This window comes from Pyricularia pennisetigena (genome assembly GCF_004337985.1).
Source record: "Pyricularia pennisetigena strain Br36 chromosome 7 map unlocalized Pyricularia_pennisetigena_Br36_Scf_8, whole genome shotgun sequence".
Lineage (NCBI taxonomy): Eukaryota > Fungi > Ascomycota > Sordariomycetes > Magnaporthales > Pyriculariaceae > Pyricularia > Pyricularia pennisetigena.
This window is the reverse complement of record NW_021940920.1, coordinates 1,126,407-1,145,571: the sequence shown is the minus strand read 5'-3', so window position 1 is coordinate 1,145,571 and position 19,165 is coordinate 1,126,407. Positions and strand designations below refer to the sequence as shown.

At 51.6% G+C, this 19,165-nt stretch overlaps 4 protein-coding genes across 4 annotated transcripts; 1 reads left to right on the top strand and 3 right to left on the bottom strand.

Annotated features, from left to right (window-relative positions):
• Positions 1-241: 241 nt before the first annotated feature.
• Positions 242-6,610, bottom strand: PpBr36_09454 (uncharacterized protein; the record flags this gene model as incomplete). Its single annotated transcript, XM_029896575.1, has 4 exons — positions 242-1,435; positions 1,507-4,141; positions 5,466-6,337; positions 6,506-6,610. 4 exons carry the CDS (start codon positions 6,608-6,610, stop codon positions 242-244), a joined length of 4,806 nt encoding a protein of 1,601 aa, XP_029744740.1.
• Positions 6,611-8,968: 2,358 nt separating this feature from the next.
• PpBr36_09453 (uncharacterized protein) lies at positions 8,969-9,890 on the top strand (the record flags this gene model as incomplete). Its single annotated transcript, XM_029896574.1, has 3 exons — positions 8,969-8,995; positions 9,127-9,298; positions 9,439-9,890. 3 exons carry the CDS (start codon positions 8,969-8,971, stop codon positions 9,888-9,890), a joined length of 651 nt encoding a protein of 216 aa, XP_029744747.1.
• Positions 9,891-10,351: 461 nt separating this feature from the next.
• On the bottom strand, positions 10,352-11,452 carry PpBr36_09452 (uncharacterized protein; the record flags this gene model as incomplete). Its single annotated transcript, XM_029896573.1, has 1 exon — positions 10,352-11,452. One exon carries the CDS (start codon positions 11,450-11,452, stop codon positions 10,352-10,354), a length of 1,101 nt encoding a protein of 366 aa, XP_029744744.1.
• Positions 11,453-14,288: 2,836 nt separating this feature from the next.
• On the bottom strand, positions 14,289-14,660 carry PpBr36_09451 (uncharacterized protein; the record flags this gene model as incomplete). The annotated part of the gene is made up of 2 exons (XM_029896572.1): positions 14,289-14,524; positions 14,648-14,660. 2 exons carry the CDS (start codon positions 14,658-14,660, stop codon positions 14,289-14,291), a joined length of 249 nt encoding a protein of 82 aa, XP_029744750.1.
• Positions 14,661-19,165: the final 4,505 nt, after the last annotated feature.

Here is a 19,165-nt window from a genome sequence, read left to right as displayed (position 1 = left end):
ATGTCCACAAATTTGTTTTTTTTTTTTTTTATTTTTATTTTTTTAAACACCGAGACTTCCATGTACGCGCCCCCTCGAGTATCTTGCATACTATGCCGACAATGGCGATAAGAAATAATAAAAAGACGATATTATCGAGAAAGAGTCTGTATAAACATATTCAACCCCAAGACAAAACCCCCCTACACAAAAACACAACAGACAGCCTGACGACCCGCAAACTTCTTTCGAGCGCACCACATTACGCAAAATCCTCGTAAATCGGCTCGCAGCCTTCCCACGCCTTCTTCCCCTCAGTGGCCACCCGCTCCCTGGCCTCCCAGTACCCGCCGTTGAAACGCCAGTACTCTTCGCCAGTGATCTCGCACCGCGCCTTCTCGAACCACTTGGGCACAAATTCCTCCCCTTTTTCCTCACGCTGGCGCCTACGCGCCCGTTGCGCCTCCTCGAGCCTGTTCTTTTCCTCCCCGGCGTCGTCGTACCGCCCCTCCTCCATCGCCCGCTGGTCCGGACGGAGTCGCGAATCAGTGGGCGCCAGCCAAGGCTCCAGTTTGTCGTCGATGTGGTTGAAAGTCATGACAAATGGCGTCAGATTGAACGGTATATCCTTGGGTCGCGGGTTTGCCTGCCAAACGACAAAGGCCTTGTTCGTGTCCGTCATGCTACCACGATGCACCCCGGCCGTGTCGGCGTTCTTCGGTTCCTCAACCGTAGCCTCGTAACCCGGCGTCAGACGCGCGTACAAGCGCGAGTTCCATCGTCCACCCAAGCTTACCCGCACCCGTCCGTCAGCGTCCACAATCTTGCCGCTGATTAGGTACGCCGACGACGCCTTCCAACCTCGTGCCTTGAAGTCAAGGTAGCAAATCTCGCCTGTAGTCCAGTTCTTGATCTCCATAGGCCCGTAGTTGTCTACTACGGGATTGCCGGTAATGATGCCAACCACACTGGTGGTAACCTTCTTCCACGTGTACAGATCTTCTTTGCCGCCAGACTTGGGCCGCAACTTCAGGAACCAAGATCCCAGCGGGTTGATATCAAAGGACCGGCCGTAGAACTTGGACTTGACCGCGGATTCGCCCCAGTACGTCCAGTTTGGGCTCTCGGCCCATGCAGCACCCACCGGCGGGTGGTGGCTGACCTGCTCGATGAAGAAGCGGTAGTTCTTGTCTGGCCGGACGTACTCGAACGTCTCGCCCAGAAGCGGGTTGAACGGTTTGGCCACTCGGTCTATTGTCGAAGCGTACTCGGAAGCCGCAAAAGCTGCCACATACACCAACCGCTCGATAGAGTCAGACCGCTCAGCGGCAAGGTCTAGCAAGTCGGCATACTCCATATCTTCACCGCAGCGATATAATAGTGATGTAGGTTCGTTGAAAGTAACGGGCAGAGTCATCTTCGTCATATCCTTGCCAATCATTGATTTGAGGATTCCCTGTAGACATCTAGTTAGTCCAACTGGTGGTCGTTTTGTAATCCCGACAGACAGCCGAGGGAGTAGCTTACCCAGAGTGAGATCTTTGGCCTGTTGTCAGCATCGATCTTGAGCCTCGTCCTTATTCCGTTCTCATAACCTTTGAATGAGCTGCTGATATCAACCCCGGAAGAGACAACTATTTGGTTGTCCCCAGCAGGCGAAGTCTCAGACTGCGGCATAGCGGGGTCAACCTCAACTTCACCGGCATCGATGGCATCAAAGAACTCATCCTCGTCCTCGGTTTCCGAGTCTGACATGTCGGCCACCTGCGCAAGCGCCGTCTGCCGTCGCTGAATACTAAGAACGGGTGACTTGGCCCGAGTGAAACCTGCATCGGCTGCTGGCTTGGGTGTATCTTGAGCCTCTGCCTCGACAGCCTCGGACTGAATTAGCGCCGGCGACGAGTCGATGCCTAACCCTGCGGCGGTCTGATCCTCGAGCCCACCGGAAGCGATGACCTCCTTAAGAATCCTCTTTGCAGCCTTCTTCTTCTCCTCCGCCTCTCCTACCCTCACCTTGAGCTCCTCCTGCTCCTGGGCAACCTGTGCCATGCTCTCCTCCCACATTCGCCTCATGTCTGACTCGCGGTCCAATCTGTGCTGCCAGTATGCGTCCCTGTCCCGCGAGATGCGTAGCAGATCACCGACAAGCCCCGTCAGCGAACGGACAGCCGCATCGTACGTCTGCAACGCCTGCGTCACCTGTGGGTCTGAGAGGGAAAGACTTGACTGTTTGCCCGACTCAGCAATCATGGCCGCGTTCACCGAAGCAAGAGTCTCCAGCTGCAGTCGGGCTGATTGCGCCGTGATGTTGAACGCATCCTTGGTCACCGGAGGCTGTCCACCACCCCTGCTCGAGTTGTTATCTTCGTCGTCATCATCGTCAAGGTCGTCATACATGGTCGGCGCTGTACCGGTACCTTTCCCGCCTTCGTTCTCAAACCTCCCGTCGTTCACAGGCGCATCTCCGGCCTCGCTACCAGCTGTGCTAGCACCCATATCGCTGGGCCGGTGCGAAGCGGTTGAGTGCATCCTGTTTATCTGCAGGCTTGTCCTTGATTTCGATTCGGCCACACTAGCAGCCTCAGAAACATCCCCGGAGATCGAGCCACTGTGGTTATGCCCTGCCTTGGCCTGAGCCAGTAGCTCAGCGTCGCGAGCACGTTGGCGGTCTTCTTCCTTCTGTTGGTCTTTGGAAAATTGAATCGAGTTGTTCAAGGCCCAGAACCAGCGCTTGGCCTCAACCTCGTGGTTCGCCTTTAGGGTGTATTTGACTGACGACTTTCCAATAATCTCGAACTTGGTCTTCTCGTCCGGGCTCATGTGCAATCTCGCGATGCGCATGTTTATGGCGCCGCGACATGCGGAGCCGGTATCGTCCTGGTGCTTGTAATAGCTTAGCACCCCGTCCTCGAGCACGAACCAGCGCAACTGATAGCCCTTGCGGTAATTTGTCCACTTCTTTAGGTATCCCTTCATCTCTCGGGCCTCGCGACCAGCTAACGGATCCCCGGGGGATGCCGAGGCCACCCCTTGGGATGCGGCTTGGCCGAGAACCGTCTTCTCTTGGATGCCCCGCTGGGCTGCAACTGCAGCGGGCGACTTCTTGAGCATGGCCCTGGTGACGTCGTCCTTGGTCACATCCTGAGGCAACTTGCCCTTGCGGTCTCTGCGGAAGGGGTCGGCACCATGCAGGAGCAGCACCTGTATAAGCTTGTTGTTCTTGCGCCTGGCAGCCTCATGGAGCAGCGTCCCGCCCGATTGCGAGGTGATCGGATCGGAGACAAACTCGGTTCCGTTAATGTCGAGGACAGTCTTGACCCGGGGCTCCTCGAGGAGCTCCTCCAACTTCTTGTAGTCGTTGGCCGCGATGAGCTCCTGCACCTCTTTTACTTTTTCATCCGCAAAGATGGACCGTGACAGTTGCAGCTGCTGGAAGATATCAGGATTGCGGGCGAGGTCGATCGGGAGGCGACCCTGGAAGTTCGCAATGGAATCGTTGATGCCCTCTCGTTCGAGTAGCATTCGCACAATCTGCGAGCGGCCCTGCTGGGCTGCGATGTGAAGTGGGGTGTTTCCGTCCTTGTCGCGCGAGTTGATGTCAATGTAGCCGGCGCCGTCAGAGAGAACGTATTCGACGACAGTGAGTTCCGCGCACTGAATGGCGAGGTGCAGAACCGTCGTGTCGTCTAGTATCAACCCCGTCCCACCCGTCAACGACGCGGTGCTGGCGCGACGACCACCATCTGCCGACTCCCTGATTGCTTTGGAGATCGATGCCGAGTCGCCGTTGCGCAAGGCCTCTACCACGCGAAACTTGCGTACGGATTGTTCAAGGGAGGCAGCCTTGTCGACTAGCGTCATGTTGGACTTGGATGCAGATGCTGGGCCTTGTTGGTAGGATGGAATACTGGCCGAGGGGACTCTGGCATGCGTCCTGGAGGAGTGGGCAGCGGTGGATTGTTGCTGCGACATTGTTGTAGATGTTTGCGAGAGACTGGAGGTCAGAGGTGGCGCGAGACTGGTCGAATTTCGCGAGTGTTGGGTTTGGCCCAGGGAGGAGCCGTCGTCGGAGATGCCGTCGTCCTCGTCGCCGCTTTTCCGATCTTTTCGACGAAGTATCGAAAGAGCAGCGGACGACTTAGATTTTGATCGTTTATGTGAGCTGCAACACAGTATGAACAAGCAATCAGTATACCGAGCCAGTGTGTCAAAAAATTGGCGTTTGTCGGGTCACATCGTCTCAACATTGGTGTATACCCATCAAAAAGAGCCAAGTCCGTGCTGTGCTGTGCTAGATAGCTAAGGTACATACCTATCGCCCGCTTCCGACATTGTCGAGGGCTACCTTCTGCTCGGTCGCCGAGTCGAAGGTTCTTCAAATTTCTTCCACACTTCCAATAGCACCTGCCTGCATGCAGTCAAGTTGTTGCTTGAGCTACCCTGGTCCGTTACCTGTACGTGGTTTGGTTATTGTTGTTTTTTGTATGTTGTCTGGCCTGAACCAAGCAAGACTGAGTTCCAGCTTTCCTTCCCCAATGCGAAGCACTAGTCTAGCAAGCAACTTGCTCCGAGCTAAAGCTGGTTGAAAAAGCCCCTCACTGTGCCTGGAAGGCTGAGAGGTTGCGCCCGATCAAACTTTAAGATGTGGGGCGGGGTAACAGATGAGTGGCTCGTAGACAGGAGATGGACGACAAGGTCTGAGGAAGGTTGAGATGAAGTGTCGCAGAATCGGATTGACAGACACGGATGACAAAAATTGATCGGGAAATTCTTTCAATAGTGATTTGGTTGTTTGGGACAGGTTCTGTTCTGGTGTCGACCTCTAGCCACGGGTTGGTGTCGTGGCGGGATAGAAATTAGGGGGGAAGCTACGCAGTTATTGCTCTGTTTGCAACAAAATGACGTTTGCACCACACCACCACTTTATTTGCTGATGAGGATAGGCAACCTCAATTCCCCTGTGCCTCGATCAATGTGTCCGCTGCTTGTCTAGACAAGATTACGCGGACGGTGCTCAGTCCAGGTTTCTTAGTGATCCTGTGAGGCAGTGTTTGGGCTAGGCTTGAAAGTAGCTTTCGCCTGAAGTAACTAGACCAGACCCAGTAATCCGCTCATTGCTATCTGGCGTTTGTACTGCCTTGAGCGACACTTTTCGCCCCTCCCCCACGGGCTTGACGGGAAATCGGCTCACATCAGTCACGAATTGGGACCCAGCACACTGCGTAAACCCCAACGGCTTTTCTTGGTTTTGGGGCGAGGGAGGAGCATAGCCCATATAAGTGCTATTCTTAGTCAACTTTTGTCCCCGAAACGGAGCCGTAGCATTTCAGACGCCGCAATTTTACTTTGAAAGCTTGCGTATGCAATTCATACATCCGAACCTCCATCTTCGTATGGAGGACTCTGTGAAAATCGCCATCTCAGCAATTGAACAGTCTGTATAAAGCCATTCGCTGCAACATACACACGTTCATGATTGGAATTACTCCTCTGCAAACTTGACAATTTCATCAATCGTAATGATTTTGAATGGACCCATATCCCAACTCAACCCCTTCTCCTTCTCTGCTGGCGTCCGCACCGCTGTGCAGACCATGTAATCCGGGCCCAATGATCGCATGCACACATTAGCATCGTCAACCAGTGTGCCCTGAAACCAAATTTCATGATCCTTCACGACACATTCGTCGTCGCCCTCTATATTCCCCGCCGCGCGCCCATCACCACTCGGAATGGGCGGCGGCTTGAAGTTCCTAAACTCCAGCTCGGGCAGCCAACTGGCGAGCAGGGCGTCCCCCGTCATCTTGACGTACGCCTCGCGCAGGCACCACAGCGTGTAGAAGGAGCGCAGATTGTAGTCCGTCAGCTCCCCAGGCGTCGCGCTGAGCAGCCGGGCCGCTTGGCCCGGCACCACAAACTTCAAGTAATTCGCCTCGGCCGGCGCGAAGACGTCGGCGTGCATGTCCACGAACCGCAACCATCCATCTCCGCTCTGCGCAATCATGGAATGGTCCCGGGTCCGCCTCTCGCTGGTGCAGACGACGTCGATGCCAACGTCGATGGCTCCGGCGTCGCCCCCGCCGCTGGCATCACCGGCCACGGCGACCAAGGCAACAATGCCAGCCTGGTGCGTGACGTTGAAGGCGACGGGCTGCCTGCCGGTGCTTGGATCGACGTAGACGGGCTTAGTGCGCGCGTTCCGCGTAATTGTCGTCTCCTTCCATGGAACATGGCCCTTCGACGAAACGACGTAGTGCTTCAGCAGGTTCGATGCCAGTGACATCTTGGCGTCACGGGCAAAGACATATTTCAACACGGCGGCGCGCTCTGCTTCCGGCAGCACGGAAAGAGCGCGGGACTTTTTGTAGCCAGAAAGGGTTCAAGTTAGCAAGAAAAGTCTCGGCATCTCAGTTCCGGTCCACCTCTTCCCGCTGCCAGGCCTAGCCAGGTGAACGAGCATTGAATGGGCGGTGGGGGGGTTATTCCTCTGGTGGAGGCATGCAGGGTAGGAAATATGTACACGTACTGAGCTTGGAAATGTCTCTAGCTGCTTCGTTTCAGCCACTTCTGGCCATAGTTTCCGGGTGTCGACGAGCCATTGAATGATCTCGGGGCTAGATTCGGGATTCATGTTTGTGGTTCTGGACCCCTTTGGGATCTGCCGAGTTGGACGGAGAGTTGCACTCAATTTCTAACGGATGAAGGTGATTTGTCCAGAGACTTGCAGGGAGTCCCCTCAGATCATTGCAACATCGTTCGACCGATACCGTCGCTGAAACAAAGCTGCAAGCCAGACGAAGTGGGGCACACCGACTCGACGCAACCTCTATCTTGTATAAATTGAACCTGAACCCACTTGTCATCTTCTTTGATTAGAGCGTTGTTTCCTCAACCGCCCACGCCTCCTCTGGGCGGCGGTTCATACTTTAGTCCTGAGTATGAGGCTAGAAGATACTTTCTCTGCGTCCTAGTACGCCTGGCCAGCTTCGACATGGTGGCTAGAACTTCTTCTTCTTCTACTCTCGGTATTCATCTCAGGCCGCCTTGTGTACGATCCATACCTTATTCATCTACACAATCCTGCCTGATTATCTCTGTTCCGTCTTTGCCGGCTCCGAATGCAGAGGCGAAGAGTCTTTTGGAACCTTGATGCCAGTTGGTGAGCCAGTCAATACCACGACCAACAAACCTGGCTACATCGTCGTCCATCAGCAAACAACAAGGCTCACTATCTCGAGCTCTTCCAAACGTCTACATGACTCTTCGCATTACGGAACCTACAAAAAGCAAGCGACGTCGAGCACCCAAAGAGATCCCGCGACACAAAAAACTTGCTCCGCTGGAGGACCGCTCAGCGAGCCCGCGGCCCCGACCCTGTCTCTCCTGTTTGATGAGAATGGATGCGCGCAACACCCACTTCTCTCCGGGATTCGTAGACCAGCGTTGTCGGAGGCGCCGCGCCGGCCCTCGCTTTGACGCGCTTGTCCGGAAGCGTCGTCAGCAACCCGTCTTAACACTTGGCAGCGATCCCCCGGACCCAGTCTTCCTCTGGTCCGTGATGCGCGTCGCCCCGAGGACGGGGGCCCGCCCGTTCCCCCCTTTACTGGTTTTGGTGGGACGGCCCGGTCGTTTTATCCGTAACAATGTCAATTGGTCCCCTGGAAGGTCTCCATCGTCTATTTAATGGAGATCTCCCGCGACCACAAACCCCCGCTGAAGATTTCAAATAAAAAAAAAGATTTGCCACTGGAAAAAGGACCCCACGCCGCTTGGAGACCCTGGAGGTGTTTGATGCCGTCACCGATTCCCTCCCCTTGAAAAAGCCGAGCGGATCCGCCTTGTGGGACGCCACTGCCACCCGAAGCCTCCCCCTTTGCGCAGGTGAGGCTTCACTCTTGGATGGTGCGGGCTTGGTGTTCTTGAGGATGTTGAGGTTGAGTTGTTGTTTGACGCGTCCGCTGGAAGGTTGTTTTCCTTTGTGTTTGTGCTGTGGTCTACCGACTCTTTTTGGACTTTTCTTCGCATCCCTTAAAACCTTTTCCATGTCAGCCCATCTTTACGCCGAGTGTTGGGCAGCTCTGTGAAGCACTTGGGATTGAACTCGGCATGGGTTCTTGAAACTGTGTGGAGAGTCCCTTGTTTTCGAGTCTGAACCTTTACGTGGTGCGAGGGATTATTGGATTTGCTTGGAAAGCTATCTATGGACTAATACAGACTCTATGAATGAATGAAAGATTTTGTTATCACTACGATAGCCCCTAACTACTCGATGATTAAAACGACGCTTTCATTCAATTGCAATTTTTACTTTGACATGCCCAAACGCGCAGTCATAGCGGCTAGGTACCCCTAGACACAATCATGGATTGACTTGACATGAATTGCAAATTAAGTCCTAAAATTTCGTAAGCCTCGGAAGATCTCAATTATTCCAGAAAAAGACATGTTCCATCTACAGAGACCAGATTCCAGGCTTGTACGCAGTCGAGAACAATATAAATAGAACAGGCACTCCAATAATAAATAACCTTGTCAGTTGGATGGTAGTACTGTGAAAGTACTGTCTGGGCTGTACCCCGCCCCCACCAAGGCTGCGCGGGCGATGCACTCTGAAGCAACCGACCTGACCCCTGACGCCATGCTAAACGGACGGACATCCATTCTGCCCCGTGCTAACAAAGCAACCGAGCTTACTTACCACCAACCTTTCCCTCGGAGCTGAACGCGCAAACAGCCTAGAAAGGTACCAGAAACACCGACGATATTCACTCAAACGAAACACAAAGACGATCAAGCGAAAGTGACCAATCAGTCCCTCACAGCCCAGAGTGACGTCAACGGACAGCTCTTGAATCGTTGTCCATTCCGAACCCCTCCTCGACCGAAGCGAATCCAGTACAACCTCCCGTCTGCTAGTCTCAGCTGTGACTCCAAGGTAGACGACCGCATCCAGAAAACCGAGTCGGGGACAAAGGAAGCAAACAAAAACATGGCAGGAGACGGCGAGGAACACGAGGTACATAGACAATATCCTTGGCCTTGTTCCTGGGGAAAAAAACCCCCCCAGCGCGAAGAAAGGCATCTTACCGTTTCTCCCGTTTCGCTAACGCGCAGCTTTGTTGTTTTTTTCTCCTTCATCATCACTAGGGCGCGTCGGTCCAGGAACGCCTGATTCACGCGTGTAGGACAAACGATGTGGGCATGTTGGAGCAGATCGTCGAGGAGATAGGGGACGAAGAAAAGGTGGCCAAGGTGCTGAACGAAACCAAGACGGTCATGGGGAACCATCTTTTGCACGAGGCGGCCTTGAAAGGGAATTGTTGGTTTTTTTTCTCTCTCTCCCCATGCCATGCTACCAAAAAAAAAAAAAAAAAAAAAAAAAAAAAAAAAAAAAAAAAAAAAAAAAAAAAAAAAAAAACCACTAACCAGGAATCAAACACACAAAAAACCACCGCATAGACGACGCGATCGACTTCCTCTTCTCCCAAGAAGGCCTCGAGTGCGACCCCATCAACCGCGCCGAGGGCGACACGCCCGTGCACAGCGCGATCCGGTGGACCAGCCAGCAGACGGACGCCGAGGACCGTCAGCTGGGCGCGGCGCTGGTCGAGATGATGCTCAGCGACGGCGCCAGCACCCGCATCCGCAACAAGCAGCGCAGGACGCCGCTGCAGCTCGTCGAGGTCGTCGACAAGGGCAACGAGGCGCTCAAGGAGATCATCAGGAGGCAGGAGTACGAGGAGCTGAACCGTGGGGATTTTGTCGACGCCGGCAGCGTGGCCGCTCCGGTTCCGCAGCAGCAGCTGGTCAGGGACCAGAGCAGCGATGACGATGCCGAGTTTAGCGGCAGTGATGATGAAGAGAGGGCAGAGTGGGAGAGGAGGAGGAAGGCCAAGGGAAAGAAGGTTTAGATTCGGGCCACCGTCCGACCCTCTTGTGTTTTTAGTTATCTGTAACCTGTCGTTTGGGCTTGGCTTGCATGTGATACTGCTGTGCGCAACTATCTAGACTGGGGATTCCATATTCGACAAGGCTTAGGAATGGGCAGAAGGTCTGTCTGTTCGGTTTGTTCAAGAACCTGTAGAGCATGTCGTTCGCATCATTTGAGATGTTCATAAACCTGCATCATTGCCAAATGTTACACAGGGTAAATGTATTAGTTCAACTTAGGCATCTAGGGTATCTGCATCGTGGAAAAAAAGGGGGTATAATGAGCGCGTGAAACTTGGGACATAAAATGCCCCTGAAGCCAGAGATTTCCAACCAAGAAAGCCAAAGGGAAAAGGGTGATGACGGCCAGCAATCATCCACCACCGCTAATCACATCAAAAACGTCAATCATTCCAACCCATGTTATCCAAAGCCATCCACACTACCACCAAATATTCAAAAGCCCAAGGCCTGTAGAAAAGACCAACACATTCCGCAGAGACACGGGCGCCCGAGGTGATGCGCCGCCGGTCGGACGACTCCTAATGTACTCCTCACTACGGAGTTCCTCCAAATGCTTCTCGCTGATCTTTCCAGTCTCGCCCAGCGTCCTCAGTTGGTCGCCAAAGGTGCGGAGGATGTTGGTTGACCTCCCCCGGGGGCAGAACACAACCTCCCAGCCGCCGCCCGAGGGTATGATGAAGGTCGAGGTCTGGTCGTCAAAGGCGTAGCTGTAGGCGTCCGGGCAGACGGCCTTGGCGTTGGCACTGTACAGGCCGGGCTTGCAGACGTTGGGGTTGGCGTGGTCGCCCGAGCAGCAGTCCTCCTTTGAGCCCGTCTTGCTGCAAGCGCTCAGGCATGGATTGAAGACCGGGCGCTCGATGTTGTCGTCCGGGTAAGGGTAGACGCCGCTGCCGGGCTTCTCGGGCGGGAAGCGCTGCAGGTCCCAGGGGCACCAGCGGGCGACACTAGCGTTGTCCTGGTTAGGCTCGTACGGCATCGGGTACGACGAGTTGGTGTAGTGGTCAGTGCCGGTCCGGGCGGGCGGCGCGAGCCAGCCAGTCGTCGCGATGCAGCTCGGGTTCACGAGGTTGGGCGGTATGTACGTCATGTTGGGCGCCGGTATGTAGACGATGGCCAACGGCAGGTTGTAGCCGTCCACCAGGCTGATGTCGTAAAATGTTTGCTTGCCCGTCGAGCCGCCCCAGAGGGTGAACTCGGCGAGGGTGGAGGGGACGGCGCCAGTGAATTCGCAGTTGAGCCGGCCGAAGCAGTCGCCCGTCGTGCATGCCGTGCCTGGCCCGGCGATGCTGCCCCCCGGCCCCGGCCCGCTGCCGTCAGAGTTGAAGGTGCAGTTTGTGCGACCCCAGATGCGGCCCTGCCAGTCCCAGCTGACGTTAAACTCGCGGGACTTGCCCGCCTCCAGCTCGAAGCCGCCGGTGCCAGGCCCGCGGCCGTGCTGGGTGCCGATGCCGGGCCATATTGTCTCCGGGCACTGGTTGGAGACGACTATCGGGACGGTGAAGTTATCATTGAAGGACATCTTGTGATGGGCTGTGGATTTTGAGCTCCGAAAGTCGGTATCACAACAACACGTATTGTGCAGGTAGGGATATAAGCAAGCAACCGGAGCGAATCGGCTGGTAAGGCATAACAAATAAACGATGGTCTAGTCTAGGCTGAGCAGGTAGAGATCGAGGACATTACGCGAAAAGGTATCCGCGAGAGAAGTCAATATATTGGTCTGTTTTCTTTTCAGGAAGATCAGTCAATGAGGTTAAGGTTATTTCCCAAGTTCCAAGAATAGACAAGCGTTGTGAAAACAAACGAAAAAAAAAAAAAAAAAACAGGATCGCAACACGTCGTCACGACCATCGTAGTCCCATTGGACCTCAGGCCATTGGCAGGCCCAGAAGGCCTTGAAGATGCCTGAACTATTGGTCACATTTTCTGCATCTGGCTTGCCTTTCGTCGCTACCCCTTGGAATGATGGCGGGCAAGTTGGAGGCGTGATGACGCAGGTCCCTGCTGCCACGAGGTAGGCCAGGCATGGTGGTTGCTGCCAAGCGATTGGTCGCGATTGTGCCAACGACGAAAAGCGCTGGAGGAGGTCGTCCAGGGTGGTACCCGATCAGCAGGGATTGATGCGCTAACAGATACCTCGCGAAAGCAACTGAATTCGCCTTAGTGCTGTCAGGGTAATCTCCATCGCTGACATCACTGGGACCCACTTCTAGCTTGGCTACTTCAGGATTTGCCTGGACTTGATGAACACCGCCTCTTTCGCGCTCACAAACGTCGAGATGAAGCCTCGAACCTCGAAGATTGGACCTAATCAACACATCCAATCGGCGCGTTCAAGAAAATCAGACAGACTTTATGTTCCTCAATTGAGTATACTACGTCCTCATTGGATCCGGTACCGGTACCTCTCAAACGAGTGCGAGACGTTTCGGTAATAGGAGAACCATATACCGCACTTTTCCCAGCCGATATTTTGGTGGTTGAATGAGGATAGGATACATTTTGTCTTGTGCATTCTGTCCTCGGACCTGAGTTATAACGACATGGTCCTTGCCTGTTTAGGCACAAATTGAGTTCACCGGTACTTAATTACTTGGGCAGAAAACTACCTAATCATGATACTGAAATTCTTAAATCCAGAAAATAAAAATATGAAAATGACAACGACGCCAGACAGGGAGCAATGCACACCGGCCATCCAAGTCTATCTCCATTCTCACTTACTACCTGCTGCAGTTTTCATAGAGTGTAAGATTTGCATTTTCCCCTATCGAGGCCAGAGGACTCTGTGATATTCCAGTGTGGCTCTCGTCTGAACCTATTCCAGAGTCGTCCAGGTCCCGAAGTACGTACTCTTCTTATCCACCGCCTGGCTGTTAAATTGTATCTGTTTCGCATTGCATGGCTGCCGAGGCGTACGCGGCCCGCCAACCACCCACTCTGATGATTTTGCTGAGCCGGGTCCTCATTCCTTTGACGTCGACTTTGGCAATCAGCGTGCTGGCCGCACCAGGCTTGTCCAGCCCCAGTTTGCACCCCCGAGCGTTTTTACGGGTTTAGTATAAATCAAGCAGCGCTGTCTCAATGGGCGCTTTTTGCTACTTTACGATTACCCGTTCCAGTGTTCGTACTGTAGACTGTGAAGCGAAACCATCTGAAAGACACGAGAGAAAACTTAGATGCACATTGGAATCTAGTGAGCCCACCCTAGCTTTTTTTGTCTTTTTTTGACATTGGATGCATCCTATTGGGGATTGTTGGGGTCGGGCTTTGGCGAGGGAAACGGAAGGTTCGGTAGATTGAAAGAAGAGACAAAGGTGAGCGGATAGGTAGGCTAGAGTGATAGGATGAGGGATTTTGGGCAGGCTTAAACGATGTAGGCTTGAAGAAAGAAGATGTGCAACCACAATCCCTCTCCTGTCTACTTGCAGGCGATGTATGTTTGCTATGCAACTAAAAAATCTTCCAAGTGCAATGCATATAGGTCCTCCAAATGCGGATAACCAAACAGATTAAGATGCCAAAATAGTTCTTCACTTGAAGACGAAGCCTGACTTTTTGACTATATGTAGACTACAACCTCGGTGAGATTGTCGACGGGAAGTCAACCAGGCCGTCTTTAAGATGTTGATGTCGATTGCGAATTCTCTGGTAAGATCAAGAAGATGATGTTTGTTCAAGCAAAAACCCCATTATCTAATAAAGCTTTTTCTCTAGCCGTTCCTCTCCAGTTTGGATATTTGTTATGCAATGTGGCATGGGAGTTCTATGTATTTGGCCTGGCTCCATGGCTTCGGAAAGGGGTTGTTTAGAGTTCTTTTCTGGCCGCCACTGAAGTAACTGCATGAGATGATTTCCGTATACTTTATAATACTGCTGCATGTACTGGGCTGCTTGTATGCCTCCTCTTGGTACGCACCCGACCTTCATCACGCCGAACCCTGCCTGATGGTTTCTCTTGTTTTTGACCCCTTGGGTAACTGCCAGGCAGTATTTACTAAGGTAGCCTTGTCACATAGTAAATTTCAGTAGTTAGCTGTCATGTTTGGGCCCCATCCATCGGTTTTTTCCAGGAGTTGAGATACAGGTGGATCAGCCGGTGTAGACATCTGGCACCAGTGTAGTTGCCTTGGGCTGAGACACAGAGGAGCGCTGAGGCAGCCTGCTTCGCCGCCAGCAGTCTTTAAATGCCATTCGAGAATATCAAATTTCCAGACTATACATGCCCCGTCCATAAGCCTCAAGATCTGCCACCCCCTGAGTACCTAACGGCCCACATGTACGGCTACAAAGCCACAGGAATGCTCGACGATGAATTTCTGCGCCTGCTGTCAGATTAAACGTTGGACATCCAGCTACATCGAGGCTTCGGGAACACAGCGTCGTGTGCCCTTTAGAATCTCAACGTCCGTTATAACGACTTTGCCTGTAGCAATTTGCAGCTCAAGATGCCAGACTTCTGCAGGGTTCATGACCATCATGCTAGCAGAGCTGGTTTTGTAATTTGGCGAGGAAGAGGGTCGCCGTTGTCGCGGAGGCATATCGTACACTTCAAAGCTTCCAGTAGCCCTGGGGTAGGCGCTAAGCCATTCTTCTCTGGTGAAACAAGTTGAGTTGGCTAGCAAAAACCGATATATAATTTTGAGTTCAGCTCTGGATGAGGTTAGCATACGTATACTTCTTTTTTTCGTTAATGTGATAGTTGAACGCTTACCATCGAGTGACATTCTAGCGCCAGGCTGGAGAGAGTAGTGATCGGATCGTTCGTGCACGAGCAAAAGATCCTCAGGCAGTTGGGTTCCTATATAATATTTAGGTCCTGTTTGGTGACAGTCTTGTATTATTAAAAGCTTAACTTTCGGAACGGAGTACACAACGATATGGTCACCTCTGAATCTCCAGGACACAAGAGACTGTTGGTATGGTGTACTCGGCCGCATAGAGGCTCCATTCGGTGCTAAATTGAAGCGTTAAATGAATCTTCCAATGATATACCTGTTCGTAATGCCGGGATCATGTATCATCCCAGAGGCAACTGACGAACGTATTTCAATGGGTTGGACGCTTTTGGCTCAACAACTCCCTTGTCCTCGGTGAAAATATCATAAGTGCTGCGATTCGGGGACCAAACCCGCAGTTGGGATTTGTAGCCATTGTTTACTCTGAAAAGCTCTTTAGGGAATGTTTTAAACACCGTAACGTTACGAGGGGACAACATCTTGGATGATGCTGCCGTTGCCGCGACAAACTGTACTCGGCCGTTTCAAAGTTGACAATCTGTTTTGGCGGAGGGATTTTTCCTGTGGCGCAACGGCAGCCGTAACGGGCTCACATGTATCAAATGGGGTGGTCATGATGCCAAATACTTTCACGATGCAGGAGATTATCCGTACATCTATGGACAAAGTGTTAGATCTCCAAGAAGACGGCAAAAAGGTCGAGACGCCTTGTGTATTCACGGTTCGAAAAGGTAAAATTCATCTAGGGGCAAATTTAGCAGGCTACAGTCTAATATATCCTTTTACAGGAACCTCTATTCCTGACCGTCTGATCTTGGTCCATGAGGTCGCCTCTCGCTTCTCCCTCCAGCCATCTCGCGGCATGTCTTGAAAAGGCAAGTGACAAATTTCTTTGAGCGTGTCGATGGCTTCGACGCGGTACTGATACGCATCCAGATCTGAACCAAGGTCTGAACGACTTCTTCAACCAACACGCCCACGTCGAGACAGCAAATGATTGGTTGACTAGGCATCCCTTTCCAAAAGCAGACTCGGATGACGCATACGGGAAGTGGATGTCTCGATAATTGTTAGTAGGGTGACTTAGCGGTCTTGTTGGTCTGTTTATCGGACCCGTTTCCTCCAATCTCCCGTCCTAACTATTTGTTCAACATCCTCGTTCCTTTGCTTGCAAAGTGCCAGCTTACCTGGGTTCGAGAACAACCCTGTATAGTATTTCGGGAATGCGGCAGCTCGACTGAAGATAGTAAGACGACGGCCCAGCCATGTCACTCATGGACAGCATCTTAGGGCTATGGCAAGTTGCAGACCACGGTGCAGGTCCACCAGCTTAGCCCCGTGGCCTGCATCACGGACGTCAACCGGTCGTGGTGGCCCGTTTCGCGCTCATAAGTAGCCCTGTAGCTGTGTGAAAGCAAAACGCTGGTGACTGGGATCGGTGTGGGCGTCGAGGATTGGAGGTAGTTGTGGTGGTGTTACTGCTATTGGAGAGCTAGATTTCCAGATTTCTTTCTTTTACGTCTTCTTTTTCTTTTCAATTATCTTGCCCCCTGAAGGATCGTATAAGATTTGTGTCCGAGAAAGAAGCTGCCTGTTTTCTGCCAATTGCAACCAGTAATTGCTGGCTAGCCTCTGCGAGTTCTTTTTACCAAGAAATTAGAATGGTAAATGTAAGAGGTTGAAAAAGTATAACACAAGCTAACAGCTACAAGTTAAAGCCAAGACCCTTAACAACATATAGTTCTGATATTCCAAGATTACCTGAGGGCTGTACGTTGTGGGCCCCCTTAAAGAGGGGGTTACAAAACCATGATTTTCTACAAAACCGTGAGACAGATAGTGCACAATATGTCAAATTGCGGCTTTGCAATGTACCTGTGGGTTCATGCAAAGAACGCTCTGGTAGAAGGAGCGCGATCTTTTCGGACAATGTGATTGGCCGAAAAGCCATGTGGTTGAAAGGTACATGGAGCGCTCGGACCCCGCAGGGGTCTAGTCTGAGCACTGAGACTAGCATAATTATTGCACTAGACAACACAGCCAAAAGACGAAAGCTCCCGTCAATGACTAATGCCAGTGACTTCGATAAATATAGCCTGCAACAATAATACTAAAGCATCTTATTGTTAAAGCAACTACACTTGAACTTTTAATTTAGAAGCATAGGGTCGGTAAGTACATGACTAGAACTAGAGCAGCTACCATGGACTTGGAAGGTTTATCTTTGCATTGTGTTTATGTTGTTTTCCGGCGATTGTAAAAGGCTTTATTCAGGAAGAAAAATTAAATCATTAAAAATTAGTGATCCAAATTTAACCGCTGGCCCAGCCGCCCATAACCTAGGGGTTTAGAAAGGCGGCGGAATTAATGTTTTGCGGTTGACCAGTAATATCCGGGAAAATGTGTATATTTAAACCGGCAGGAATCCTTTTGTTTTTAACGAAAAAAAGAAATATCATACAATACAAGTTATAAAAGTCTTTACATTTTAAGGCTTGTTTCCGGAGTTTTCACGGGTAGATAGGCCTTTATATTTGCACAAACTACCGATCACCGAGTCTCTACCATATTGCCGATCCTCTAAATATTCATTTATTTATCTAGCCCTTTACAAACCTTATTCGTTCTTGAAGTCTCTGTTTTCACTATTTAACTTCTGCTCTTTCTTTTGAAATAAAATATTTCTACTACTGCTAGAAATACGTTTATAATGCGCTTCTCAACCGTATTGATTCCACTGTCGCTAGGCGCGCCCCAAGTTAGTGCTGTTGTTCACACAAACTGGTGTGTCTATTACGATGTATACCCTGCCGAGACAAAGCCGATTGGTATGGTCAAAATTGGCCATACAGGAGAGGTCACTTGCCGTGGGGAAATATTTGAAGTCATGGCAGTGAACTCTAAATGCGAAGTTAAATTTACCAACGGCGGCCCCCCACCTCCGTGGCTCACTGCCAAGTTTTTTTTCTTGTAAAAGAGGGAGACGAAGCAAGGCTGTTTTCCGGGTTTGTTCTAGGCTTTGGGAACGAAAGCAAATTTAGTCACAACCAGAAATAATCATATATAAAACTAGCCAAAGAAAACAGCATACACATTTACAGGCTTACAAGTCGTGACTTAGTACACATTTACCCTAAGTGTTTTGCATAATGCGATGGTGATGGGATATCCGATGGCAGAGCTGATACATTGTTTATATAGACAGATGCCCTAGCTACAGACAGTGAGGTAGATGGAGGCAAAGTATCGTGACAAGAGCAAGCCCGGTGGCTTCTATCCTGGTTGCTTTCGACATAGGGCTTGTGGTGCATTTGAACTTGACCGCTTAGCTATGCCTGTGAAGGACTGGGAGAAAAAAATCAAATGAATGTTGAGGTATCTCTCTCTCTCTCTCTCTCTCCCTCTCTCCCTACAACCCGCCCGTATGTGGCGCGTGAATCTGATGATCAAGAAGACGGCCAGGGATATGCGTGGCGATGACAACCTAGACATATGACATTAGGTTCCTTGAGAAGCGCAGTATTCCATTTCACTCGACTCTTCTTGTTGTGGTCGCATCTTTTCTTCTGCTAACCGTTAGCCACTCGGGCCTAATTACCTTGTCTACCTCTCAGTCTCACAGCACCATGAGACGGAGTCGTTCGCAATCTGACCGGGTCACGCAACGACCGGCCCGGCCCCAACGTTGGGTAAGCTGAGGTTAATCAATTAGCCCTACCTAGCAAGAAAAAAAAGTGTGGTGTATTCGGGGAGCAGCGGCGATTGGTTTTCCAACTCGAGCAGACGCTGCGGCTCATCGGCGGTTTGTATGGCCGCGGCGTCCAGGTGGGACTCTCCGGTGCGGAATTGCGATTGACCGTCTCGTCGGGGCCCGGAAAGCAGGGGCGGATCTGTCTGGGCGAACGGTGCTGTCGATGTTGTTGGCTATTAATCCGGCTCGACGTGGCGGCGGCACCACCGCATTACTTTGCTTTCGTGAATCTCAAGTCGGCACTTTCTGAGACCTTTCTCTTCTTCTCAATGACCTGTTGGAATCCGCTTCCAAACGAATTTGTCCTTGTTCTGGCAGTCCTAGGGCGTTGAGCTTGCCGTGGACTTTCTCGACATGATTGCTGCTCCATCTCGTTGCATTCTTGATGAGATCTGTCTCTTGATCTTTGCATGCATGGCAGGAAAAGGGTCTATTGAATAGTGCTTCGTGCTGATGAATTTCGCTGCTGTGTGGGGTCAGATCGGTCCTATGTGTAAACGAACTGCCACATATGCAACAATTTGGTCTTGACCTATCCAGTTGATCAAGTTGGGGCGCCGACAAAATAGGTGACTTCTGGGCAGCATTCTCTGACTTTTCCATGAATGGTAGCTATCGAGGTATCTCATCTGAACGAGACGCGAATGAAGGATGTTTGAGGCTTGATAGGAAGCGGTGTTCTTGCGCTTTGAAATTCGAAAACCCCTGTTTTAGACCTGTCAGAAGCTCATTGTCCCTACTC